At 32.8% G+C, this 24793-nt stretch overlaps 1 protein-coding gene across 4 annotated transcripts in view; it reads left to right on the plus strand.

Annotated features, from left to right (window-relative positions):
* LOC126881945 (putative fatty acyl-CoA reductase CG5065) overlaps positions 1 to 23078 on the plus strand; it is a 210224-nt gene extending 187146 nt beyond the window's left edge. For all 4 annotated transcript variants that reach the window (XM_050646684.1, XM_050646686.1, XM_050646687.1 and 1 more), the window contains exons 5-8: positions 632 to 799; positions 4744 to 4948; positions 12513 to 12713; positions 22136 to 23078. In XM_050646684.1, the coding sequence (XP_050502641.1) occupies positions 632 to 799; positions 4744 to 4948; positions 12513 to 12713; positions 22136 to 22340 (779 nt within the window). In that variant the 3' untranslated portion in view covers positions 22341 to 23078. The remainder of the gene's footprint in view (positions 1 to 631; positions 800 to 4743; positions 4949 to 12512; positions 12714 to 22135) is intronic.
* The last annotated feature ends 1715 nt before the right edge of the window (positions 23079 to 24793 follow it).

The raw sequence follows: 24793 nt of genomic DNA on the forward strand, positions 1-24793 counted from the left end.
CATATCTTTACTTTTGTGCATATGAGTCTGTCCATCACATTTGAGTTAACTCCACAATTTTCTTGTTATTCCCATTTCTAGCATTGCTAGCCATAATCTGCTTCTTTTATCAAATCATATGCTTGCTGAAAATCTACGAAAATTTGGTTTATATCTTGGTTATTTTTCCAGTTTTTTCTATTATGTATTTGTCGGATCGTAAATATTTAATCTATATTTGACTTTACAGCATGAAAGACACATTGGTAGTCTCCTAGAATATCTTCTGAATACGGAGTGAGCCTCTTTAGCAAAATAATTGATAGAACTTTTTATCTATTTTGTATTTCTGTCTTTTTACATTTCTCATCTAGTTTATTACATTATATATAATTAAAAGTCTTATAGATGTTTTGTGGGTTCTAAATCTGGTTTCAATGCTAATATTTTTGTTTTGCTGCTCTTATTGTTTGAATTTCATTTCTTACTTGCTCCATCCACTTACTTCAAGCGTGCATCTCATGGGGTTATCTTTCATGTGATTATGCATTTTGTTTTAGAGACGGATATTATCATGTTGAAAGGTTTAGCAGTTGTACTAAATATAATTGAAAACATTAATTGAAATTATTTTGTTCTTTTTAATTTACAGGAATTATAGCAGCTGCCGGTAAAGGACTCATCAGGACCATGTTGTGCGATCCAAATAAAGTAGCAGACTTTGTACCTGTAGATATGGTCATTAATTTGATGATAGTGTCGGCGTGGAGGATAGGAACTACACCAAATAAAGATATAACAATTTATAATTGTGTCACAGGTAAGACATAATATTTAGTTAAATCTTTCAGTTTTTCCATCATGTTGTGTTTTTACTTTCTATTTAGCTATCTTAACTTGTTTCTCACTACTTTTATTATTTTTTTCTCATGTAGGACCATCTGATCTTCAATGTTGGCCACCTTTTGTGGCATACTTAAGCTAATTTTTTATATTACCTATAATTAAAAAATCACTGAATCTGCCGATACAAAATGAAACGATAACAAAAACTTTTCTCTATTTTAATATAAATGAGTCTTAAAATAAACCATATTTACTATTTACTGAGAATAGTAAACATTTTTCTAAAAATAACACAGACCGACAAAGTTTTTATCAGAAATTAATAATGAATGATAGGATTTTTTTGTTTTATGTTTCCGACAATGCCTGTCAAAATATTCCCACGCTCATTGAATGCACTATGTTATGTAAAACACATTATTTATTTGCTTTGTTATAATGGTTTTAATCATATTTTATCTGTTTTGACTTTCTACTATTTTGACGGGAATTGGGTTCCTTGTTTTATTATATATCCTTCTATCCATATTAAAACTGTTTTATGTATTTCCGCCAAATCCTGCCTTTTCGGTTGCTGTTCTAATCTTCATTTTTTTATTTTTACATTACTCCCAATATTTCAGTTTTATTCTCGATTTTAGTTACACTCAAAGATTCTTGCAATATATAAAAGTTAGACTTATTTACATCTTTGTTATACACTAAACAGCAAAATTAACTTCTTCTTCTTCTTCTTCTTGTGCCACTCCTATCGGAGATTGGAAATCATCAACGTCCTGACCTTGTTTACAGCTGACCTAAAAAGTTCATTAGTGGTGCAGCCAAACCACTCTTTCAAATTCCGCAACCATGACCTTCTTAAAAATTGGCAAAATTAACGGAATACCTTTAAAATGGGATATGTTAGAGGTCTCGAATTTCCTAAACCTGTTGTCCGATTTGAGTGATTTTTTTAATATGCTTTAACCTTATTGTATAAGCATATTGATGTAATACCTACTATTGTTGCTAGACAGGTAAATGTCATTTTATACCGGGCCGGTATAAATACCGGGTTTGGCAATCATACTGTGTTTTTTCCTTAAAGTTCGGAACACTCTGTGGAAAAAAACTCTGTATAAAATATTGAAATTAAAACTCAATTATAGACTTAGGCTTTCTTAACATATTATTTTTTGATTTATTTACTTATGTTGGGCAATAAATTGCCATATATTGGTATTTCTCGAAAGCTACTAGTTAAGGTGTAGAACGTGAAATGACAATGAGAAATGCATTTCCGAACAAAACCAAGTTCACGGATGAACGTCAGTCAATTGAATTGTAGATTAACTCAGGTATGAGAAATCGACCCTTAAACGTCGATCGAAATTATTATAGAGGCAAAATCTGGATTCATCTGTAAACAGAACGTTTTCCCAGTCGTCATCTTTACAGTTTACGTGTGCTCTAGCAAAGTGCAATCTAGCTCTGCGGTGCTATGCAGTAATGCTGGGCTTATAGCTGGTCTTCGAATACGCAATTCATGTTTTATAAGACGTCTCCTTACGGTATCAATGCTGGGTTGCATATGAACCACACTAAGTTCCGTTAAAAGATTCCTTGACGTGGTAAATCGTTCTCTTAAAGCTCATAATTTAATAAGGCGGTCTTGAACGACCGTAGTAACTCGAGGTCTACCTTGTTCGGGATGTCTGCTGTAGTCTTTAATTTCTCTAAAGCGTTGAACAATATCAATATGGGAAATTGATGTATGTGAAACTCCCAACCTCCGATCGATAGCATGGTAGCTAAGTACTTTGCTGTGTAAGGTCACTGCTTGAAATCACTCATCACGGTTCAAATTTCTTTTAACCATTTCCATTAAACAAGAAAAAAATTGCTGACTTATTTTTTTTTTGTTTTGATTCTGGCCTTGGTTTAGAACTGCTGACTTAATTGAAACTTTAAATAATAAATCTACTAACTTTCACAATAAACCAGACAATTTTTGACTGTTAACAATTTGACATCTATTAAATTGTTAATTTCTCATAGCCTACTTTAGGCTTGTTTATTAAACTAAGCAGAAAGTGAGGATTTATTGATGAAAACCATGGCTAGTTGTGTACGTACCTAACTTTTTTATTGTTTAACATAAGCAAATAAATCAAAAACATTTTTTAAGAAAGCCTAAAGCTGCAATCGAGTTTTAATTTCAATATTTTATATCTAGAATATTCCACAGCGTATTCCGAACTTTAAGGAAGAAACGCAGTGATTGTTACACCCAGTATAAAATGACATTTACCGGTCTAGCAACAATATTATCACATCGATATTTTTATGTAATAAGGCTATAACATACTAAAAAAATCACTCAAATCGGACAACAGGTTTAGGAAATTTGAGACATCTAACATGTCCCATTTTAAAGGTGTCCGTTAATTTTGCTGCTTAATATAGTTCCATATTGCTTGTGCTATTGGTTCCAATTTCCGAATTCTTTCTATTCTTGATTTTTTTATCTAAAACCATTTTGACAGCTCCAAACAGTTTTGAGTATATATTCCCTCGATTAATCAGAGTCGTCATTATTGATAAGTACAGTTTAGTACTAAATTGTTCTGTAGCTTTCACTTTTCTGCGTATCAACTTTTTGGCGGAGAGTGTAATTTTTTGGCGTCCCATTCGTATAACAATGCTTTGTGTGAAAATATGAGCTTTATTAGTTGAGAAAATATTAGGACATGCAAAATTAAATTCAGTTATTGTTGTTCTGAAGCTATTTCTTTGTGGCATTTTTATAATCAACTATTTATAATGGGAAATAAGCCACAATTTTACCAAAAAAAGATTTTATTAACGTTTCGAAGCCCAAATCGGGTTTCGTTGTCAAAATACAAAATACTACTAAAATAAACAAAATGTTGTTGCTAAGTAAAAAAATTCTTCTAATAATTTATTTAATCTGACTCATTTATATTGGCAATTTAGACGTATATTATACATTTTAAAGTAGAAGACTTTAAAATGATATCGTCAATATTTATGAGCTGCGTTCCTGGGACGATTTACTAAAAGATTGTTCATTTGATTACATGATATCAATCCCAACTCAAGAATATTTGTCACAAAAAAATATCATAGCATGTGATCTGTCTTTAAAAAGACAACCAAATGCAACGATGACATTAATATTATTTATAATTTAAACATATTAAAGTCAGAATTTGGTATTAGTTTTTTGAAAGTAAATTAAATGTAAGACCAAATACTTACGATGTCGGGATAGTATCACGAGGTTTTTTCCTGGTTTTCCCTCGTGATTTACTATGGAATCTCTAACGCGAGAATTTTACTGTCATCGTTGCATTTGGTTGTCTTTTTAAAGACAGATCACAGATGCTATGATATTTTTTGTGACGGATATTCTTGAGTCGGGATTGATTTCATGTAATCGAATGAACTATCTTTTAGTAAAGTCGTCCCAGGAACGCAACTCATAAATATTGACGATATCATTTTAAAGTCTTCTACTTTAAAATGTATAAGATACGTCTAAATTGCCAATATAAATGAGTCAGATTAAATAAATTATTAGAAGAATTTTTTTTACTTAGCAACAGCATTTTTGTTTATTTTAGTAGTATTTTGTATTTTGACAACGAAACCCGATTTGGGCTTCGAAACGTTAATAAAATCTTTTTTTGGTAAAATTGCGGCTTATTTCCCATTATAAATAGTTGATTATAAATTCAGTTATGATATTCAAATGATAAGTGAGATTTGGCAATTAAGTTTGTAATCGCTAAGGTCATAATTCTTTTGTTGTTGCAATTTTGAATTTTTATATAGGTAACTGTTAATAGTGAACATACTAGTAATTCTGCTAATATTTAGTTTGTAAGCATAATTTATATTGTTTTTTTGTTTCAGGCATGCGAAAACCTATCAAGTGGAAAGAGTTCGTAGATTGTTGTTTTAAATATAGTCGGAAGCATCCAGTGTTAGACGTATCCTTTTACCCTCAAGGTTCCCTTACATCCTACAGACTCGTCAATAGCGTAAGGCAGTTAATATGGCATTGGATCCCAGCTTATATAATCGATTCTTTCGTCTGGTTGTCCGGTGGAAAACCTATGTAAGTATCTTTTATTGATCGCCACATACTAATAGATAATGATTTAATTTGTATTTTGAGAACGATTTCCGAGATTCGCAGTGTGATGGATAAAATTTTAGTCCCCTGGTTTACTGAACAATTAACCCTGTACGTCGACGAAACCCAAGATCTACCGAAAACATCGTCGCTGTCCATGGGAGTGTGCAAGAGAATCCCAGGCAGTCAATTTCAATTCTGTCTAAATCCTGATCCACTACTTTGTACCGTGTAATTTGGGTTTGAACTTGAATCGGCGAAATGGGCATATAAATAATAAAGTTTTGCTGTATTAACCACTTTAAAATTCAAATTGTAAGCCATGAATGAATCAAATATGTAGTACCTTTTTGTAGATGTATTTAAAAATGAAACTGAAAAGTTATTACTATAAAGAGTGATATGTACCTATACCTATACTGTGGCTTAGATCATTTATAGATTAGATATATAAAAAATCACAAATTTTATTAAATTTTGGAAAGTTTTTGGGTAATTTTTTTTCTTAATCATCCACTCTTTTTGCACATTTTATATTTTTAACTTGGTATCAGTGCTGATGGGCAGTATTTCAAAACCTAAATACTTTTTGTAAGTATGTATTTAAAACTTTGGACTTAAGTAATTAAAGTAAGTGGAGTAAGTAATTAAATATGCCAAGTATTTAAATACTCTATAATTATAAATATAAGTACTTGGTATGTACCCCTTAATGCACAATTTTTTTCAAAAAGACCGGCGAAAAAAAATCAATTTATTTTTAATCTAAAAAGTGATCCTAGTGCGCAGGTCAGCCCAACTTCCAGTTGCATTTATCCGATTACTGAAATAATCGTCACAAAACTGTCACTAGACGATCATAATTTTTTGTTGGAATAATCGGAAGGACGATGCGATGAATGGTCATTTTTTTTGGAACGTAAAGTTTGTTTAGCAGTAAATGGTTGACTTCAAATAGTACCTACTATAAACATCTTAGGTTAACAAATAATAGCATAAAAGGCCCGGTTTCAGGTAAAATTTAAATATGTTTGAATGTACATTTTTCTATAATCTTAGCAATTAAAATAGATTTAATTTATTTTAAAATTCATTTGAAAACATTAATTTCGGGTATATAAGGCAAAGCAATATATTTTACATCCGTTTTTTGTTTTTGTCGTCGTAATTATTGTAAATTTTGTGGATCCTTTGCTTTATTATAGGAGTACCGTCTAGTCAGTGTTAATTGTCAAAAGACCAACTCTGTCTATCTCGATTGCTTATCGCTCCGGACCGGTCTTAATAATGGGCCAAGTCAGATAAATTTAATAACATTTACGACCGCAATTGAAGTCAACCATTTACTGCTAAACAAACTTTACCTATTTTCTTTACTGCACAGGAGCGTGATATATAGATTGAAAAATAAGCGAATCAGAATAATAATACGTAAATTTGTCAGAAAGCCGCTCACAAGGAAGAGATAAGTCGTAAGTGATATTTAGAAAAAGGATTATATTTTATACTTGAATAAGTAAGTGTTACAGCTTACAATCCCATGTAAATGATAAATATCAATAAAACAATTGTTTTTTGCTATCACATTATTATTTTCAATTCCCGATTGTATTTGAGTATGAAAAATATAGTAACATAAAATACAACGCCGCTCGAAGTATCTCGAGTGTGCAGTTTGGCCAGTTTAGCGCACTCGAGTTAATTCTAGTGTGTACGTTAAGGGGTAAAATGCTCTAAAGTCTAAAGTCTCTAAAGTATTTAAATACCTAAAAATAAGTATTTAAATTTTGAAATACGGCCCATTAGCTCCGATACCAAGTTAATATGAAATGTACAAAAAGCGTGAATGATTAAGATAAAAAATTTACCCAAAAAGTTGGGTACCTACATTTTTAGTATCTTGTAAATACTTGGTATTTAAATACGTTTCAACATCGGTATTTGTATTTATGATATTTTCCCAAATTTACTAAGATTTGTGATGTTTTATAACTAATTGTTTTATTTAAGTCAATCATAGCCACAGTTATAGGTACTACCTACAGATCACTCTGTTCCAATAACTTTTCAGTTGCATTTTTAAATACATCTACAAAAAAGACTACATATTTGATTCATTCATCCCTTACAATGTGAATTTTTAAAGTGGTTAATACTAATACATACGGCAAAACTTTATTATTTATATGCCCATTTCGCCGATTCAAGTTCATATAAGCAACCCAAATTACACGGCTCAAAGTAGTGGGTCAGGATTTAGAATCAAGTGTCAATTTCACGTTGCTGTTAAGAATGGACCATGATAGTCGTGACGTCAAAACGTCAAAAAAAGTTTTCCAAACACGTTGTGTCTAGGTACACGCTAAAATGTACGCAAATAAAAAAGTTAAACTTCATCAAGCTAGTGACTATTTAGCGTGGGCAGTGACTGTATATTTTGATACACGCTATATTAATATGTTAGTGTTTGTTTGATAGAAAAATATTTGTTATGACGTTTAATTCTACCTAACTTTTTTATTTGCGTACACGTTAGCGTATACCTTAGACACAACGTGTTTGGAAAAATTTTGACGTTTTGACGTCACACTATCACGGTCCATTCGACCGTCGAATTCTGCGTCGTGACTTGGGCTGCACCAGTACGATCATTCAGTGACGTGAGTTCGCTGAATGGGTTGTGGCAGTTGGAAACTGATCCTAATTTGTATAGAAAAATCCTCAGATCTGACCTCGTTAGACTCTTTCTTGTGAGGTTTTCTCAAGTCACAGGTCTATGTGAATAAGGCACAAACTACATCTACGCCAGTCAATGAGAGCAAGAACAGGATATTACCTCCCAATTCTATCCTACTGCATGGATTTTAATGAAATTTTGGGAATAGGCTCTACTTATCTCCTAATTCAAAGTCTACCCTATATATTATGGCGCTTTTATCTTGGGGGTAGTTTCCAACCCTCCTTGGGGTGGAAAATTTTTTGGGATAAATAACCACGGAAGTGTTTAGGGCTAGAATATCTTCTGAATACGGAATCAGCCTCTTTAGCAAGATAATTGATAGTAAACTTGCCCGAGGTTGGACCAATTACAAACAAGCATTGTGGCGCGGTAAATTTGAATTACTCCTCCTGGTTTAAAATTGGAGTATAGTTCTTTTTAAACTGGTGTCTTTTACATATCCCTTTACAATTGTGGCGCGTTTTTAACATATGATTAACTATATTATTCCATCTACCAGACAGGCCGTGCCCTAGGGATTTTGCCGCCCTGGGCAAGGCCGGTGACCGCCGCCCCCTCCCCCTGGTAGACCCATGATTCACCACCTTCCTTTAGCGATCGCCAACTTAAACCAGGATTGTATTTTTATTGATGTGTGTTTTGTGCTAAATTATTTAATACGTCATTTTCCACTTAATTTGAACGATGCACGCTTAAAAACACATATATTTGCAATATTTTCATGAAATTTTACTACATTACTATATATTAACAACACATTGCTCTTAATTTGCTAAAATCTGTCACTTAATGCATTAACGGTTGTGTCTATAATTTTTAAATAGAAGTCAACTTTATATCGTGTGTCTGGATCTAGGTTCATACTATCATCTTCAGCCACATAGCCAAATTGTCTTCTAACTTTCCTCTTTCTTGCTATTAGGTATTGTGTTTAAAATGGATTTCCTTTTCTTTTAATAAACTGACACTTTGATACACTCCCATATCAATAGGGCTTTTCATCGATTGTCATTTGTTTCGAGCTTCTGTCATGTGTCACATAATATTAATATATCTATGTCATACGTCTTTGGTTTGTATTATTGTAGATACCAATAACGTATGTCGTAGATATATTAATATTATGTGACATATGACAGAAGCTCGAAACAAATGACTGTGAATGAAAAGCCTATACTCTGCAGTGATTTGCTGACTAACGTTGATGTGAAGTAAAATGTCAGGCCATATTACCAGAGAGCAAAGAAAAGTAACACGGATTTTACTGTATTTTAATGCTGATGATTGTCCTAGGTGACTGTCGTTGGACTGAGAGGGGACGGCATCAGACGTATAGACTAAGGGCCGCTATAGGTGAAATTTCTTAATCATTTTAGGCACGACGGGACCCTATAACTTAAATAGTAGAACCTAAAAGAAAACGTTTGAGCACTGTGCCGTCACTTTTCAGTGGCACATGCGTCTACAGTGGCGCATCAAACTTTCCACTTATGGACGGGATACATAAATTAAAAAATACCCTCCCTCATTACCAGAATGAAATTTTTTAAATTTTTTTAAGTTCTATGTGATTAAGACATAAGATTCATCGTAATTTTAACCCACCACCCCCTTGTCCCTGTCCCCACCATCAAAAACTTTATTTTTCGATTTTATTTTTTTTTTGGTGGGATGCAATCAATTTTAAAATTTCAAAAAATTCACACACATAGTTAAGGCTTTTATAAAACACGTCTATTTTTTATAGACCTGTAGGTTGAGTGTACATAACCTCAAAAAATTTAAAAAAAAATTTTTTTATAAAAAGTATATAACTATTTTTTGTGGATAGCTGAAGATCTAATTTTTTCTTAGTCTTGTGTATTTTATCAAACACTATATCTCTAATTTTTTTCAGATTTTTCTGTAACGCTGGTCACCTTCAAAAATCCAAAAAACTGTATTTTTAAGGGGGTTTTGGGGGGTTTGAACGTGTTTTTCTGATTTTTAAATATTCTAAAGGACTCAGTTACTTCAAGTTACATATAACCTCTAAAAACAAAATTGATTTGATATATTATGAAGTCTATTAAATAGGGAAAATCCCCCAAAACCCCCAAAAAACAGTTTTTCGGATTTTTGAAGGTGGGAGCCTTACGGAAAAATCTGAAAAAAATTAAAAATATAGTGTTTGATAAAACACACAAGATTAAGAAAAAATTAGAGCTGCAGCTATTCCTCAAAAAAAGTTATACGCTTTTTTGAAAAAAAAAATTCTTTTAATTTTTTGAGGTTATGTACACTCTACCTATAGGTCTATAAAAAATAAGCATGTTTTATAAAAGCCTCAGCTATGCGTGTGAATTTTTTGAAATTTTAAAATTGATTGCATCCCACCAAAAAAAATAAAAACGAAAAATGAAGTTTTTGATGGTGGGGGCAGGGGGAAGGGGGTGGTAGGTTAAAATTACGCTGAATCCTATGTGTTAATCACATAGAACTTAAAAAAATTAAAAAAGTTTAATTCTGTTAGTAAGGAAGGGTAACTTTTAATTTATTTATCCCGTCCATAAGTGGAAAGTTTGATGCGCCACTGTCGACGCATGTGCCACTGAAAAGTGACGGAACAGTGTTCAAACCTTTTCTTTTAGGTTCTACTATTTAAGTTATAGGGTCCCATCGTGCCTAAAATGATTAAGAAATTTCACCTATAGCGGCTCTTAGTCTAGTAGATGCTGATAATAGGCCTAGGACTGGGTGAATGTTGTCAGACTCAAAGGGAGCGGTAGCAGCTGTATGTTCTCTAGGTTGAGCAATATTGTCAGCATCAGTGTGTAACGGTTTTAAACATTTACCTAGGGAAATTTGAAGCCTTTTTGTTTCAATCTTTTTCTCTGTTCTCTTTTTCCTATACTTACTACCAGAAAGACGTTTTCTACCATCCATTATTGCACTTACACAATTATTTTTAATAACACTAAACACTTAATAGTATCCTGGCACACACCGGTACGGAAACTACACCGTACAACAATTGATTTAAAAACTAAACATAGTAAAATACCCACAAGCCTATTCGCGGTGTGCAAGTACTTGGAAAGGGAAACGAGAAACGACCCTGCGCGAGTCGCGGAGAAATATTGCAACTATCTTAAATAATTCATATTGTCAATTGAAATTGTCAAATTGACGTATATTTCATACCTTCTGTCAATTAAGCAGAAAAATTATATATTGCTCCACAATATTGATATGATATGCAATTATTATATAAAGGTAAATTTAATTAATTGTATTTTGCTTGCAGTACTGCATTTTAATAACTAACTTTATTTACTACATACAATTGTTGATGTTTTCATAACATAACCTGAATCTTCTTCTTATTATTTTTTTGGACTATGGCCTTGACAATTATCCAGTAACCAGGACTAATATAATTGGCCAATATAATTAAAAGTGCGAATAATAGTACAGAGCGTAGAAATAGGGGTCGCTTTGCCGAACTTGCACGGTCCCAATAGGTATGTCCTCTAAAATTTACCGCCCTGGGCAGTCGCTCAGTTCGTCCACCCCTGGGGGCCGGGCCTGATACCAGATAAACAATTTTCTGTATTATTTACTTATGGTAGGGGAGCCCAAGCGGGGATTTTTGCAGTTACTCGAGCGCGTCAGATTATCATATGGAGAGAAACCTTGTAAATGTACCTCTACCAAATATTGGCTCTTAATGAAGGGGAGTTTGTTAAGGGGGGGGGGGCCGAAAAAAATCTATCCTTAGAAAAACTCGAAATCGTCAGATTAAGATAAGGTAAGTTAAGTACATGCAAAACAGTGTATATTTAAAAAATCTGACGGTTTGAGCGGGGCATAGGGAAATGGGTGAGTCCCAAAGTTTCACAAGAAAAAAGCGAATATTTCGCGAAATGAATGACAGATCGAAAAATTAAAAAATACATACTCAATATTTTTTTAAAATCTGTCGAATGATAGCAAACACGACTTCCCACGGAGAGGGGTGGGGGTAAATTAAATATTTTAAATACGAATCCCGCGATATTTCGCGAAATGAACATCAGATCGAAAAACTGCAAAACACACTTATTCAATATTTTTGAAAAATCTAGCGAATGGCACCAAACACGATCCCCCACGGAAGTGGGGTGGGGGGTTACTTTAAAATCTTAAATGGGAGCCCCCATTTTTTATTGCAGATTTGGATTCCTTACGTAAAAATAAGTAACTTTTATTGGAGACATTTTTTTAATTGAAAAAAAGAGAAAAGAGAAAAAACAATTGTTGGAAATGGAAAATTAAATTAAAAATGGACAAGTCCCCACTAAAATGAAAAACTTTACTTAACTTTTTTTTGGTTTTAGGACCTACCCTTCACAACCCAATAGGTCCCCAAAGCACTCGAGTGACTGCACATTTAGTATACTTTGCTCCCCTACCATTAGCTGATAATCGTATCTTCTTCTTCTTCAAGTGCCCTGTTCGTTGGGAACGTTGGCTATTAACATGACAATTCTGATCTTGCTTATGGTACTTCTGAATAGTTCGACTGATGTGAGCTCGAACCACTTCAGCAGATTTTTGAGCCAAGAGTGTCTTCTCCTGCCTGGACCTCGCTTATCGTATCAACATGTTAGTAAGTAATGTCCCAACATGATCGACTTTCTCCATATGCCATATATGTCGCATCTAAACTATTTTATTGTTTGAGCAAAAATCTTAGTCCTATATTTTTTTTAATATAGAAATTTAATGGTTTTATTAGTTATTTAAGTTTTTATTAACATATGAGGAATACATTTTTAATTTCAGATTAATGAGAGTGCAGGAGAAGTTAGAAAAAGCTGCATCATGTTTACAATATTTTACAACCAATGAATGGAAATTCGATGATGAAAATGTACGACAGCTAGCGATGGTTCTCAGTGAATCAGATAGAGAAGAGTTCTGTTTTGATGTTGCCCGAATAAATTGGGAACACTATTTAGAAAATTACGTCTTAGGAATTAGAAGGTAAATATGCTTAGATATTTTGTCATGTTATTTAACCAAATAAGTATATAAAAAATAATGTTAGCGGAGTTGATCTTAGATCATCATCATCATTCTCTTTGCCTTATCCCTATGCGGGGTCGGCTTCCCTAATTGCATTTCTTCACACAACTCTATCTTGGGTCATATCAATGTCAATCCCCTTTACCAACATGCCCTGCCTTATCGTCTCCCCCCAGGTCTTCTTTGGTCTTCCTCTCCTACTCCTTCCAGGAATCTGCACTTCAGCTATTCTTCGTATTGGGTGATTAACGTCTCGACGTCGAACATGACCAAACCATCTTAACCTATGCTCTCTCATTTTGGCATCAATTGGTGCCACACCTAGACTTCCCCTAATATACTCTTTTCTAATTTTATCCTTCTTTGTCACTCCACTCATCCATCTAAGCATTCTCATTTCCGCCACATGCATTCGCTGTTCCTCTTTCTTTTGCCGGTCTTCAGCCGGTCTTATGGCTGTTTTATAGAATTTTCCCTTCAGCTTCATTGGCATTTTTCTGTCACACAACACACCACTCGCTTCTTTCCACTTCATCCATCCAGCCCTAATTCTACTGCATCTATTTCTCCATTACTCTGTAATACCGATCCTAGGTACTTAAAACTATTGCTTTTCATAATCATTTCACCATCCAAAGATACCATTTTATTTGTAGTAACTTCATCTTTAAATGAACATTCTAAATACTCTGTTTTTGTCCTACTAAGTTTTAAACCTTTTTCCTCCAGAGCTTGTCTCCACTGTTCCAGTTTTTGTTCTAAGTCTCTTTCACTATTTCCTACTAACACGACATCATCAGCATACATTAAGCACCATGGAATGTTACCCTGTAGTTTCGCTGTTATCTGGTCCAAAACTAATGAGAATAAATACGGACTAAGCACAGAGCCTTGGTGCAATCCTACTTTCACATGAAATTTATCAGTCTCTCCCACAACTGTCCTAACACTAGTCGTTACTCCCTCACACATATCCCTCACAATCTTTACATATTCACCAGGGACTCCTTTCTTATTGAGTGCCCACCACAGAATCTCTCGAGAAACTCTATCATATGCTTTCTCAAGATCAATGAATACCATATGATCGTTTGTTTCTTTACTCCTGTATTTTTCCATCAACTGCCTTATAATGAAAATTGCATCTGTTGTTGATCTACCGTGCATAAAGCCAAATTGATTCTCGGATATTTCGGTCTCTTCACGTATCCGTCTATCAATTACTCTTTCCCATATTTTCATGGTGTGGCTAAGCAGTTTTATAGCCCTGTAGTTTGTACATTGTTCTATATCTCCCTTGTTTTTGTAAACAGGTACCAGTATACTGCTTCTCCATTCGTCTGGCATTTGTCCAACTTCCATAATTTTATTAAATAGACCTGCTAGCCACCTTGTTCCTGTCTCTCCCAATGCTCTTCATACTTCCCCAGGAATATCATCTGGTCCTACCGCTTTTCCTTTCTTTATTTTTTGAAGCGCTTGAGCCACTTCCTCGTTTGTTATTTTGGTGGTTATTGCTGCTACTGTCTCCGTTGACTCTACAGGCTGTCTGTCAAATTATTCATTTAATAAGCTGTCAAAGTATTTTCTCCATCTCTTTTTGACATCCCTTTCGTGAACTAGTATTTTATTATTTTCATCTCGGATACATCTAATCTGATTAAAATCTTTTGCTTTCTTTGCTCTCTGTTTGGCTATTTTATATATGTTCGTTTCGCCTTCCCTGGTATCAAGTTGATCGTATAAGTTTGAATACGCTTCTGCTTTGGCTTTTGCTACTGCTACTTTCGCTTCCTTTTTCGCCACCATATAGCTTTGAAGATTGACGATCTGGTTTCTTGCCACTTTTTATATAATTTTCTCTTCTCTTTTATTTTTCCTTGTACTTCGTTTGACCACCACCAAGTGTCTTTATCCTCAAACTTTTTTCCTGACGTTTTCCCAAGTATTTCAATAGCAGTCTCTCTAATATTACTGGCCATTTTTCTCCAAATTGTATTAGGGCTTCCTTTCAGGTTCCAACATATTTTTTCTACTATTTTTCTCCTGAATAGACCTTCTTTCTCATCTTTTAGCAGCCACCACTTGCTTTTTTGTGGTCCTCTCCGATATTTTTGTTTAGTTTCGCTTTTTACTTCGATGTCCAGAACAAGCAGCTTATGTTGTTGACTTACTGTCTCACTAACTATTACCTTGCAGTCCTTGCATTCACGTATGTCTTCTTTGCTTATCATGAAGTAGTCTATTTGGGATTGATGTTGTCCACTTTTGTAGGTAATAAGTTGAGCTTCTCTCTTTTTAAAGAATGTGTTAACAATCGCCATATCCAATGCTGTTGCTAATTCAAGCATGTCATCTCCAGCTTCATTTCTAGTTCCAAAGCCTAATCTTCCATGTATTGTTTCATATCCTGTCTTGGTTTGGCCCACATGTGCATTGAAATCACCTCCTATTATAACTTTCTCCTCTGCTGGAATATCACTCAGTACGTCTCCTAATTGGTCATAGAAAGCTCTTCTTTCATTCTCACCCAGACCTGTTTGGGGAGCATACACACACACACAACATTCAATACCTCTTTATCAATTACAAATTTCACTGACATCATTCTATCACTCGTTCTTACAACTTCTACTACGTTATCTTTCATTTCACTATCAGCAATTATACCTACTCCATTTCTAATGTTACTACTCCCTACATACCACAATTTGTATCCTTCACCTAGTTCTTTCGCCCTTTGTCCTTTCCACCTAGTTTCTTGAATACAAGCAATTTGAACTCTTCTTCGTTTGAGCGCATCCACTAACTCCAGACTCTTACCCGTAAGACTACCAAGATTCCAAGACCCTATCCTGATTTTTCTAACCTGTAATGGTGTTCCCCCTGAGATAGTCCTCACCCGGAGATCCGAACGGAGGCTCATTTTACTTCCGGAACATTTTACCTCAGGAGATGCCATCATTTCAGTATAAGTTTTTATTGCGTTGGAGAAGGTCTTTTCATTATTATGGCCTGAAAAGATTTTTGGATATTTGATGCCTGAATGCCTTTTCTATCAGCACCATACTCTGCCTTGCACGTTTAGCCAATACACCACCAATGCAACCAAAATGCAGTATTACCCCACACCCGCCCGCATTTTTCTGTATAGGCCAGGATCCCTACTGTAAGGACTGCCCTATAAGCCAATGTATTGTTGCCCGTATCCCGCCACTAGGAGGCACGTGCTTTATTCGGGATACGGAATTGAGCTTTAGTTTTTCTTTATATTGTTCAGAAGCTATTTATTTGTGGCATTTTTGTAATTATGGGCGGCATAAATATAAAGTTTTCTTTATGCCTTCTTTATGACATTATTTGCTGGTTCAATATCGTTTATTTATTTTTCTAAGTCTTGTATACAGTATGGTGCAAATAAAAGGAATAAATTCGTTATTTAGTAAACCGGCGACTTTAAGGAAAAATTCCGAAACAGGTCGATTTTTATTTTTAAATTATGATATTTTGGCAAATATATCATACTAGTGACGTCATCCATCTGGGCGTGATGACGTAATCGATGATTTTTTTAAATAGGAATAGGGGTCGTGTGCTAGCTCATTTGAAAGGCCATTCAAATATCTATTCAGTATTATAAACATTTACATAATTATTTGTACAGGGTGTCCAAAAATTTTTTTTAATTAAATTATTTGACAAAAAAATGAATGTATGTAATTTATTTAATTCAAATTTGATTGTTGCCCGAAACCAGGAAAAAAAGTTTATTTCACAAATAAACATTGCTTTTCGATTAAATTCAATGTTCAAGCCAAGTCCCGCCAACCATCTGCCTCTTGGAAGTTTGAACATTTAATTTAAGCGAAAATCAATGTTTATTTGTGATATAAACATTTTTTTCTGATTTCTGACAGCAGTAGGTAAAATGTATTTTTAAAGTATTGTAAAATGTATTTTATGTAAAATACATTCTTCTTTTTTGTCAAATAATTTAATTTAAAATTTTGTTTTGGATACCCTGTATAAATAATTATGTAAATGTTTATATTACTGAATAGAGAATTGAAAAACCTTTCAAATGAGCCAGCGCACGACCCATATTCTCATTCAAAAAAATAATCGATTACGTCATCACGCCCCGATGGATGACGTCACTAGTATGACATAATATGCCAAAATATTTTAATTAAAAATAAAAATCGACCAATTTCGGGATTTTTCCTTAAAGTCGACGATTTACGAAATAACGAATTTATTCCTTTCATTTGCACCATACTGTGTGCGTATTTTGTATTTTGTTTCTAATCCTAGTAGTAAAATCTATTCGTAAATATAATATGCATACTTGAAGGGATATGCAGTCGACTTGTAGGGATGTGCAGTAACAATAAGCCGCAAACTTATTAAGGTTCATTGTTACAGTTCTTCCATTATATCTTTGCACATGTTCATTGTTATAGTCATTCCATTATAATCTTTGCACGTGCATGAAATTAGTCACGAATTACTTTTTATACTAGGTCTTTTTTACTCACAGAAATCACAATAAGTTAAACAAGGATAAACAATACCGCATGGTTGATACCTTGTTTACTATGAATTTTGATGTCTATCATTTTCAGTGACAATGACATTAGCGCATTCGTTGTGTTTATTGGAATGTATGTTTAACTTATATGGTGTTTATTTTTTAAATTTATATTGTGTTAAATATATTATAACATCTACAGTATGTCCCTGTAAGTTGGAACCACATGGAAAACTTTTTTATTATTAATTTTACGAAAAAAAGTTATTCTTCATAAAAAGCTCTGCATGGTCTAAAACCTAAGATTCAACCATCAAAATATCAAATTTTATGAATTTATACGAGGTACGTCGAAAAATATGATTTCGCTCAAGAGTAAACTAGCTTTATTTTTCAGAATATTGAAAATTGTTATTATGAAAAGCTGTTTGGAATTAAAAACTATATTATAATATGTAATTACATCTTTCTAATTAAAAAAAATGAATCTTTTTTAATTTTGTGGATAATCAACATAATTTTCAGTTATTTCAATTATGATAACTCTTGTATTATTAATTTTACGAAAAAAAATTATTCGTCGTAAAAAATTATGCATGGTCTAAATCCTAAAATACAACCATCTTATATCAAATTTTATACGAGGTATGTCAAAAAAGATGAATTTCGATCAAGAGTAAAAGTACCGTTATAGTTCAGAATATTTCAATTATGGTTTATTTTTTAACCAAGAGGAGTAAACTAAATAGACAGATTCACACCCAAGAAAGTCACTAGAAAAATAACCAAATACATCTTCTTTTTTGGTTGATCATATCAGCCCTCAACGGTAATCCATAAATATTATGTTATATTATATTATATTATATTATATTATATTATATTATATTATATTATATTATATTATATTATATTATATTATATTATATTATATTATATTATATTAATACGTTGCTAAAGAGTTCTAAAAACAACTGCTTTTTATATAAAAGCAGACTTAAAATCTAAAAATCAAAGGAATCACACAGAAAACACAAAAAATCGTCGATATAACTTAATTAACCTATGAAATGCCAATACTATCAAAATTTAATAAATGTCATTAGTGTCAAAATTTTATAACAGTGGAGTAAACTTGCCTGCGGTTGGACCAAGGACAAACAAGCATTACAACGAGGTAAATTTGAATCACTCCTCTTGGTTTAAAAACAAACCATAGCAGGATGTAATTACATATTGGAACACAGATTTTAATTCTAAACAACTTTTTATAACCACAATTTTCGATATTGTGAAAAATAAAGTTATTTTTATTTACTCTTGAGCGAAATTCATATTTTTTTAAATACCTCGTATAAAATTGATAAAATTTGAGCATTTTAGGTTTTAGACCACAGAACATTTTATAAAGAACAACTTTTTTTCGTAAAATTAATTATAAAATAGTTATCGTAATTGAAATAACTGAAAATAATGTTGGTTATCCATAATTTAAGAAAAATTTTCAATTTTTTTTTTTATTATTAGAAGGATGTAATTGCATATTAGAATATAGTTCTTAATTCCAAACAACTTTTCATAATATCAATTTTCAATATTAGGTTTGTTCTAGCATCAGTTTCAAACGGTTTGAAACCATCAGCGAATAGTGGACCAGCGTGAGAAGAGGGGATAGCACTGGTGACTGTATTATGTTCTCTCACTGACCAACTGTTTGATGACGGTTTCTGACTAGTTTGACTGTTTGCTAGAACAAACCTATTGTGAAAAATAAAGCTACTTTACTCTTGGGCGAAATTCATATTTTTCGACATACCTCGTATAATATTCATAAAATTTGATATTTGATGGTTGAATCTCACGTTTTAGATCATGCAGAGCTTTTTATGAAGAATAACTTTTTTTCGTAAAATTAATAATAAAAAAGAATGTGTGTGTACTTTGTACGCACGTAAGAAGATATTTTATAATTTCAACGAAATAAATATACTTAACTGTTTATATTTGCATTTTATTTAAATATTAAACTAACTTTCTTACCTACCACTTTCAAAAATTTTTTATTAAAACTGCCACAAATTAAAAAAAAAGAATGTGTGTGTACTTTGTACGCACGTAAGAAGATATTCTTCTATTATATAGGTAATTTAAATGAAGTAAATATACTTAACAGGTTATTTGTATTTTATTTAAAAATTAAACCAACTTTCTTATCTACCACTTTCAAAAAATTTTTATTAAAATAACGAAAAATAAAAAAAGTATGAATCGTCCAGGATTAGAAGCCGCGACCTTCCGTGTGCTTGCGTTCTCTGTCCCACCGCTCTGCCAACTACGCCATCAAGCCACTTGAATTGACACGTAAGTTTCGGATATAATTACACAACACGGCGACAAACTGTAAAAATGTTATGCCTACATATTTTACTATTTTACTACAGGGAAACACAAATCCAAAAACACAAGAATTTTAATAAATAATACATTTCCTAAAACCACTAATATATTCTTTTAATGACTTATTTGCACGGTTACAGATATATACATACCTATCTTGAAAGATTAGCAATACTGTCAGAACTCAGAACTACATACTGTCAGTGTGCGCAGGCGCGCGGTAAATGTACAATTTTACCCTCAATCGATTCGCCGCTAAAGAAGAATATCTTCAAAAACGTGAATCGTCCGGGATTTGAACCCGCGACCTCTCGATCTCTAGTCCAATGCTCTACCTCTTATCTGTTTCCTCTCCAGAGTTCGGAGCCTTTTTTAATTCTGAACAATTCATTGTAACTATAGTTTATTTTTTTACCAAGAGGAGTAAACTAAAAAGACAGATTCACACCCAAGAAAGTTACTGAAAAGTCACCAAATTCATCTTCTTTTTTCGTTGATCATATCAGCTTTCGATGATAATCCATACATATTATATTATACGAACACATCGCTAAAGAGTTCTAAAAACAACTGTTTTTATATAAAAATAGACTAAAAATCTAAAAATTAAAGGAATAATGCAGAAAACACAAAAAATCGCCGATATACTTAATTAACCTATAAAATGACAGAAGTGCCAAAATTTTATAAATGTCATTAGTGTCAAAATTGAATAACAGTGGAGTAAACTTGCCTGCGGTTGGACCAATTAGAAACAAGCATTACGGCGCGGTAAATTTGAATCACTCCTCTTGGTTAAAAAACAAACAATAAGTACATACTGTCTGTGTGCGCATGTGCGCAGAATTATGAAATTTTACTCTCAATCGCGCCTAAAGAAGTATAACTTCAAAAAAGTTTTCCATATGGTTCCAACGTACAGGGACATACTGTATATAGTTATATTATTATATTATATAACTAGTTGATTATAAAATGTACAATATAACTTTATAAAATACATCTCACAATAATAGCCATTTCCTAATATTCACAGCACATATCAATGATATTACATATCGACGTACGTTTCAGTTAATGTTTTGATTTAACTTGTTTGCAAATTAATCATGACATTTGTGCAAATATACAGGGTGTCCCGAAAAGATTGGTCATAAATTAAATCACATATTCTGGGACCAAAAATAGTTCGAATGAACCTAACTTACCTTAGTACAAATATGCACATAAAAAAAGTTATAGCCCTTTGAAGTTACAAAATGAAAATCGATTTTTTCGAATATATCGAAAACTATTAGAGATTTTTTATTGAAAATAGATATGTGGCATTCTTACGGCAGGAGCATCTTAAAGAAAAATTATAGTGAAATTTGTGCTCCCCATAAAAATTTTGTGGGGGTTTTGTTCCTTTAAACCCCCCAAACTTTTTTGTACGTTCAAATTAAATTATTATTGTGGTACCATTAGTTAAATTCAATATTTTTAAAACTTTTTTGGCTCTTAGTATTTTTTCGATAAGGCAGTTTTTATCGAGTTGCGGCTTCTTTATTAATATGTTTACATAAAAATTTTATGGGAGTTTTGTTCCTTTAAACCCCCCAAATGTTTGTGTACGCTCCAATTAAACTAATACTGCGATACCATTAGTTAAACAAAATGTTTTTAAAACTTTTTTGCCTCTTTGTATTTTTTCAAGAAGGCAACTTTTATCGAGATACTCTATGGCTTCTCTTTTAATACGGTTCAAAATATACCTAAAAATGTAAATCATACATAAATTTTCATATTTTTACCAAGTCTCCATAATCGTACTTTTAACCATATACAAATATGTGGTGGATTTGACAAATATTTAAAATATCTCGATAAAAACTGAATTTTCGAAAAAGTACTAAGAGCCAAAAAAGTTTTAAAAATATTGTGTTTAAGTAATGGTACTACAATAACAATTTATTTGGAACGTACACAAAAGTTTGGGGGGGTTTAAAGGAACTAAACCCCCATAAAATTTTTATAGGGTGTCCAAATTTTACTATAATTTTTTCTTAAGATGCTACTGTCATAAAAATGCCATATGTCCATTTTCAATAAAAAATCTTTAATAGTTTTCGATATATTGGAAAAAATCGATTTTGATTTTGTAACTTCAAAGGGTTGTAACTTTTTTTATATGCACATTTGTACTAAGGTAAGTTAGGTTCAATCAAACTATTTTTGGTCCCAGAATATGTGATTAAATTTATGACCTGTATTTTCGTTACACCCTGTATAATGGAACAACTATAATTATATAATGTGTTTTATACATGAATTGTGACTAATCTCTTAACAATTGAGTGTTGATGAGTGGTTATTTATCGTTTTAAAGTTTATTAAATCAATAAAAGAATAAATACTGTCTTAAAATATAGCGTCATTTTATTATGGTAATTAATGTTTGGTATTTTTGCAGATTTATATTTAAAGAAGATGTTGCTACCTTACCAAAAGCTAGAAAAAACATGTCGAAGTTGTTTTGGACATACAAAATATTCCAAGTTGTATCGGTGATGTGTATGTGGCACTTTTTAACACTCAGATACGCCCCATTGAGGCGTCTTTGGAGTAACGCTCTCAGGCTTCTCATACATTTAGCAAGAATGCTGCCATTTATATAAAAAACAAATAAATCTAAAAATTTACTAGTTTAGAAATTATAATATGCTGTAATTTTTCTATATATACAAAAAACTCCAGCTGTGGCCAGATATTGCTCACGGAATGCTTTTATTTTGGTAACGATTTCGAAGTCAAACAATGTAACGCGAATAATTCGCAGATGTTTCTGGTACCGATTACAATTTATTGTATCATTTACGACATCCATAAAAACAAGACAAATAAATAGATTTTGTGTCCATTCGCTAAACTCAGACACAACTGGCTAGTGATTTTAGTAGGTAATTTTTTTGTTTTTTGCCAATTTTGCCAAAATTACTAACTATTTAGTAATTATTAACTATTTAGTAGGTAATCATTTTTTTGCCAATTTTACGAAATTGGCAAAATTACTTACTAAAATCACTAATCTTTATTTCAAGTTAAGAATAGAACATTACGCTTACGGAGATCAGTATTGCCAAACCTCTCGCGTACGTATGGATACTCGACTGCCGATTCATTCTGGTCAACACGGCATGGCATCGCCGCGCTGCTATCGCTAGTAAGAAATACATGGGGCTATCTCCGTAATATTCTATTCTAAACGTGGAACACTCCATAGCCAGTTGTGCCTGAGTTTAGCGAACCGACTATACCAATAGTCTCTTGTTGTTTTCGGATAGGTACAAAATTTACCAGAGGGCTGGTATTCATTTTTCATGTTATTCTTGAAAGTAATATAACATTCAAAATTATAGATTCGATGATTAAATTTGGTAATTCGATTAAAAATAAACACATACAGCTCCCGAAGCGAACCATGGCCGGTGAGAGAAATCCTCTCTGCGCAAAGTTTAGATGGGTGTACAACCGACGACAGCCTTTGTCACTGGCCATGGTTCGTTCCGGGAGCTGTTCGTTTGTATAATAATCTTATTACTATTTGAAATCAAATTCATTTAACCCTTTTCTTTCCCTAGCGAGTGCTTCCATTATAGCTTCCTCTAGAAAGAAACGCACAAGTACTCCTCCATAGTTTACAATTTTCCACATTATTACCAATAAACTTGTAACTTGAATGACAACGCATCTTATATTACTATGATATTGGATCATTATGATAGCTCGCTCTCCCATTTAACCCTAGAAGTACCAAGGAGAGTTAAAAAGTATCCACAACATTGCATTACATCCGATTTTCTAAATACCTTTGTTCCTAAAAATCTCAAATAATTAGTAGTTATCGGCGTACTACTGCCCTATTAGATGGCATAATTAGCATTTCTATAATTTAAAACTTTAAAAAGGGGGTAAACCCTGTAGTTGGCTGAATACCTTCAATATAACAACGTGGAATGAAGTAAACACTTCTGTTGTATGTAGGCATATTAATTTATTAAAAAATCCTTATTCAAGGGAGTGGAAATATAAAACGTTTTCGGTCAAACTGACCATCATCAGTGTAAACGTCCAGTGTCCGTTTTCAATTATTTGTACATTGGACGTTTACACTGTTGATGATCAGTTTGACCAAAAACGTTTTGTACTTCCACTCCCTTGTGGATAAATTTTAAGGATTTTTTAATAAATTCATATGCCTACATACAACAGAAGTGTTTACTTCATTCCACGTTGTTCTATAATTTAATTCATTTTCTCATACTTTTATAAAAACTTGACAGTGGACTATAAATAATCCCCTTGAATACCTTCAACACCAAAATGGAAAATATCATTCATGTGTCAAATTAGCAAAATCTAAAAGAAAAAAGGCCAATAAGTGGGCAAAAACAACCATAGTTTGTTCAAAATGCAAGTATGTATGCGGTAAGCACAGCAAGAAGTCAAAAATGTTTCTGTATCTTACGATGATGCCAATTCCATGAAGCCGAAGACTCCGGGTAAATTATAACTTTTAATCTTATTACAAAAAATGAAGACTTTTGATCAAAATATTGATCATTTTCTCGCCAATCTGTTGCACGTCAATAAAATAATGATAGTATAAGGTTATTATTAATTTATCAACATTATGTTATAAGTTGTAACGGGTGGCTCTCACTCAGACTGACACCAGACTAAGTACAACACAAGTTTATTTTAAATAAAATTGTATTCTTAATAGATTAGTAAAAAAAAATAAAATTATCTTTTCCGTATAATAAAATGGTAACATTCAATCCTGGCGACGCTACGATCCACCCTTGAATACTACGAACAATGAGTACAGTTAATTAAAGTGACAAGACAATGAATTATTTAGTACACACACACACACATCAATAAGAAAGAGTGCTGGAGGTGAGACGGATCAATCAATACTCAATCCGGTAAGGAACGGAAAAGCGATCAATCAATACTTGGTCACCGTGCTGGGGCGGTTTGGAAGACGCCTAAATCAATCCTTAAGCAGAGGTGAGTGGCCAGTCAATACACCAGTCCAGTCAATACCCTTTGGCCAATGGAGTTG

This window comes from Diabrotica virgifera, chromosome 3 (genome assembly GCF_917563875.1).
Source record: "Diabrotica virgifera virgifera chromosome 3, PGI_DIABVI_V3a".
Lineage (NCBI taxonomy): Eukaryota > Metazoa > Arthropoda > Insecta > Coleoptera > Chrysomelidae > Diabrotica > Diabrotica virgifera.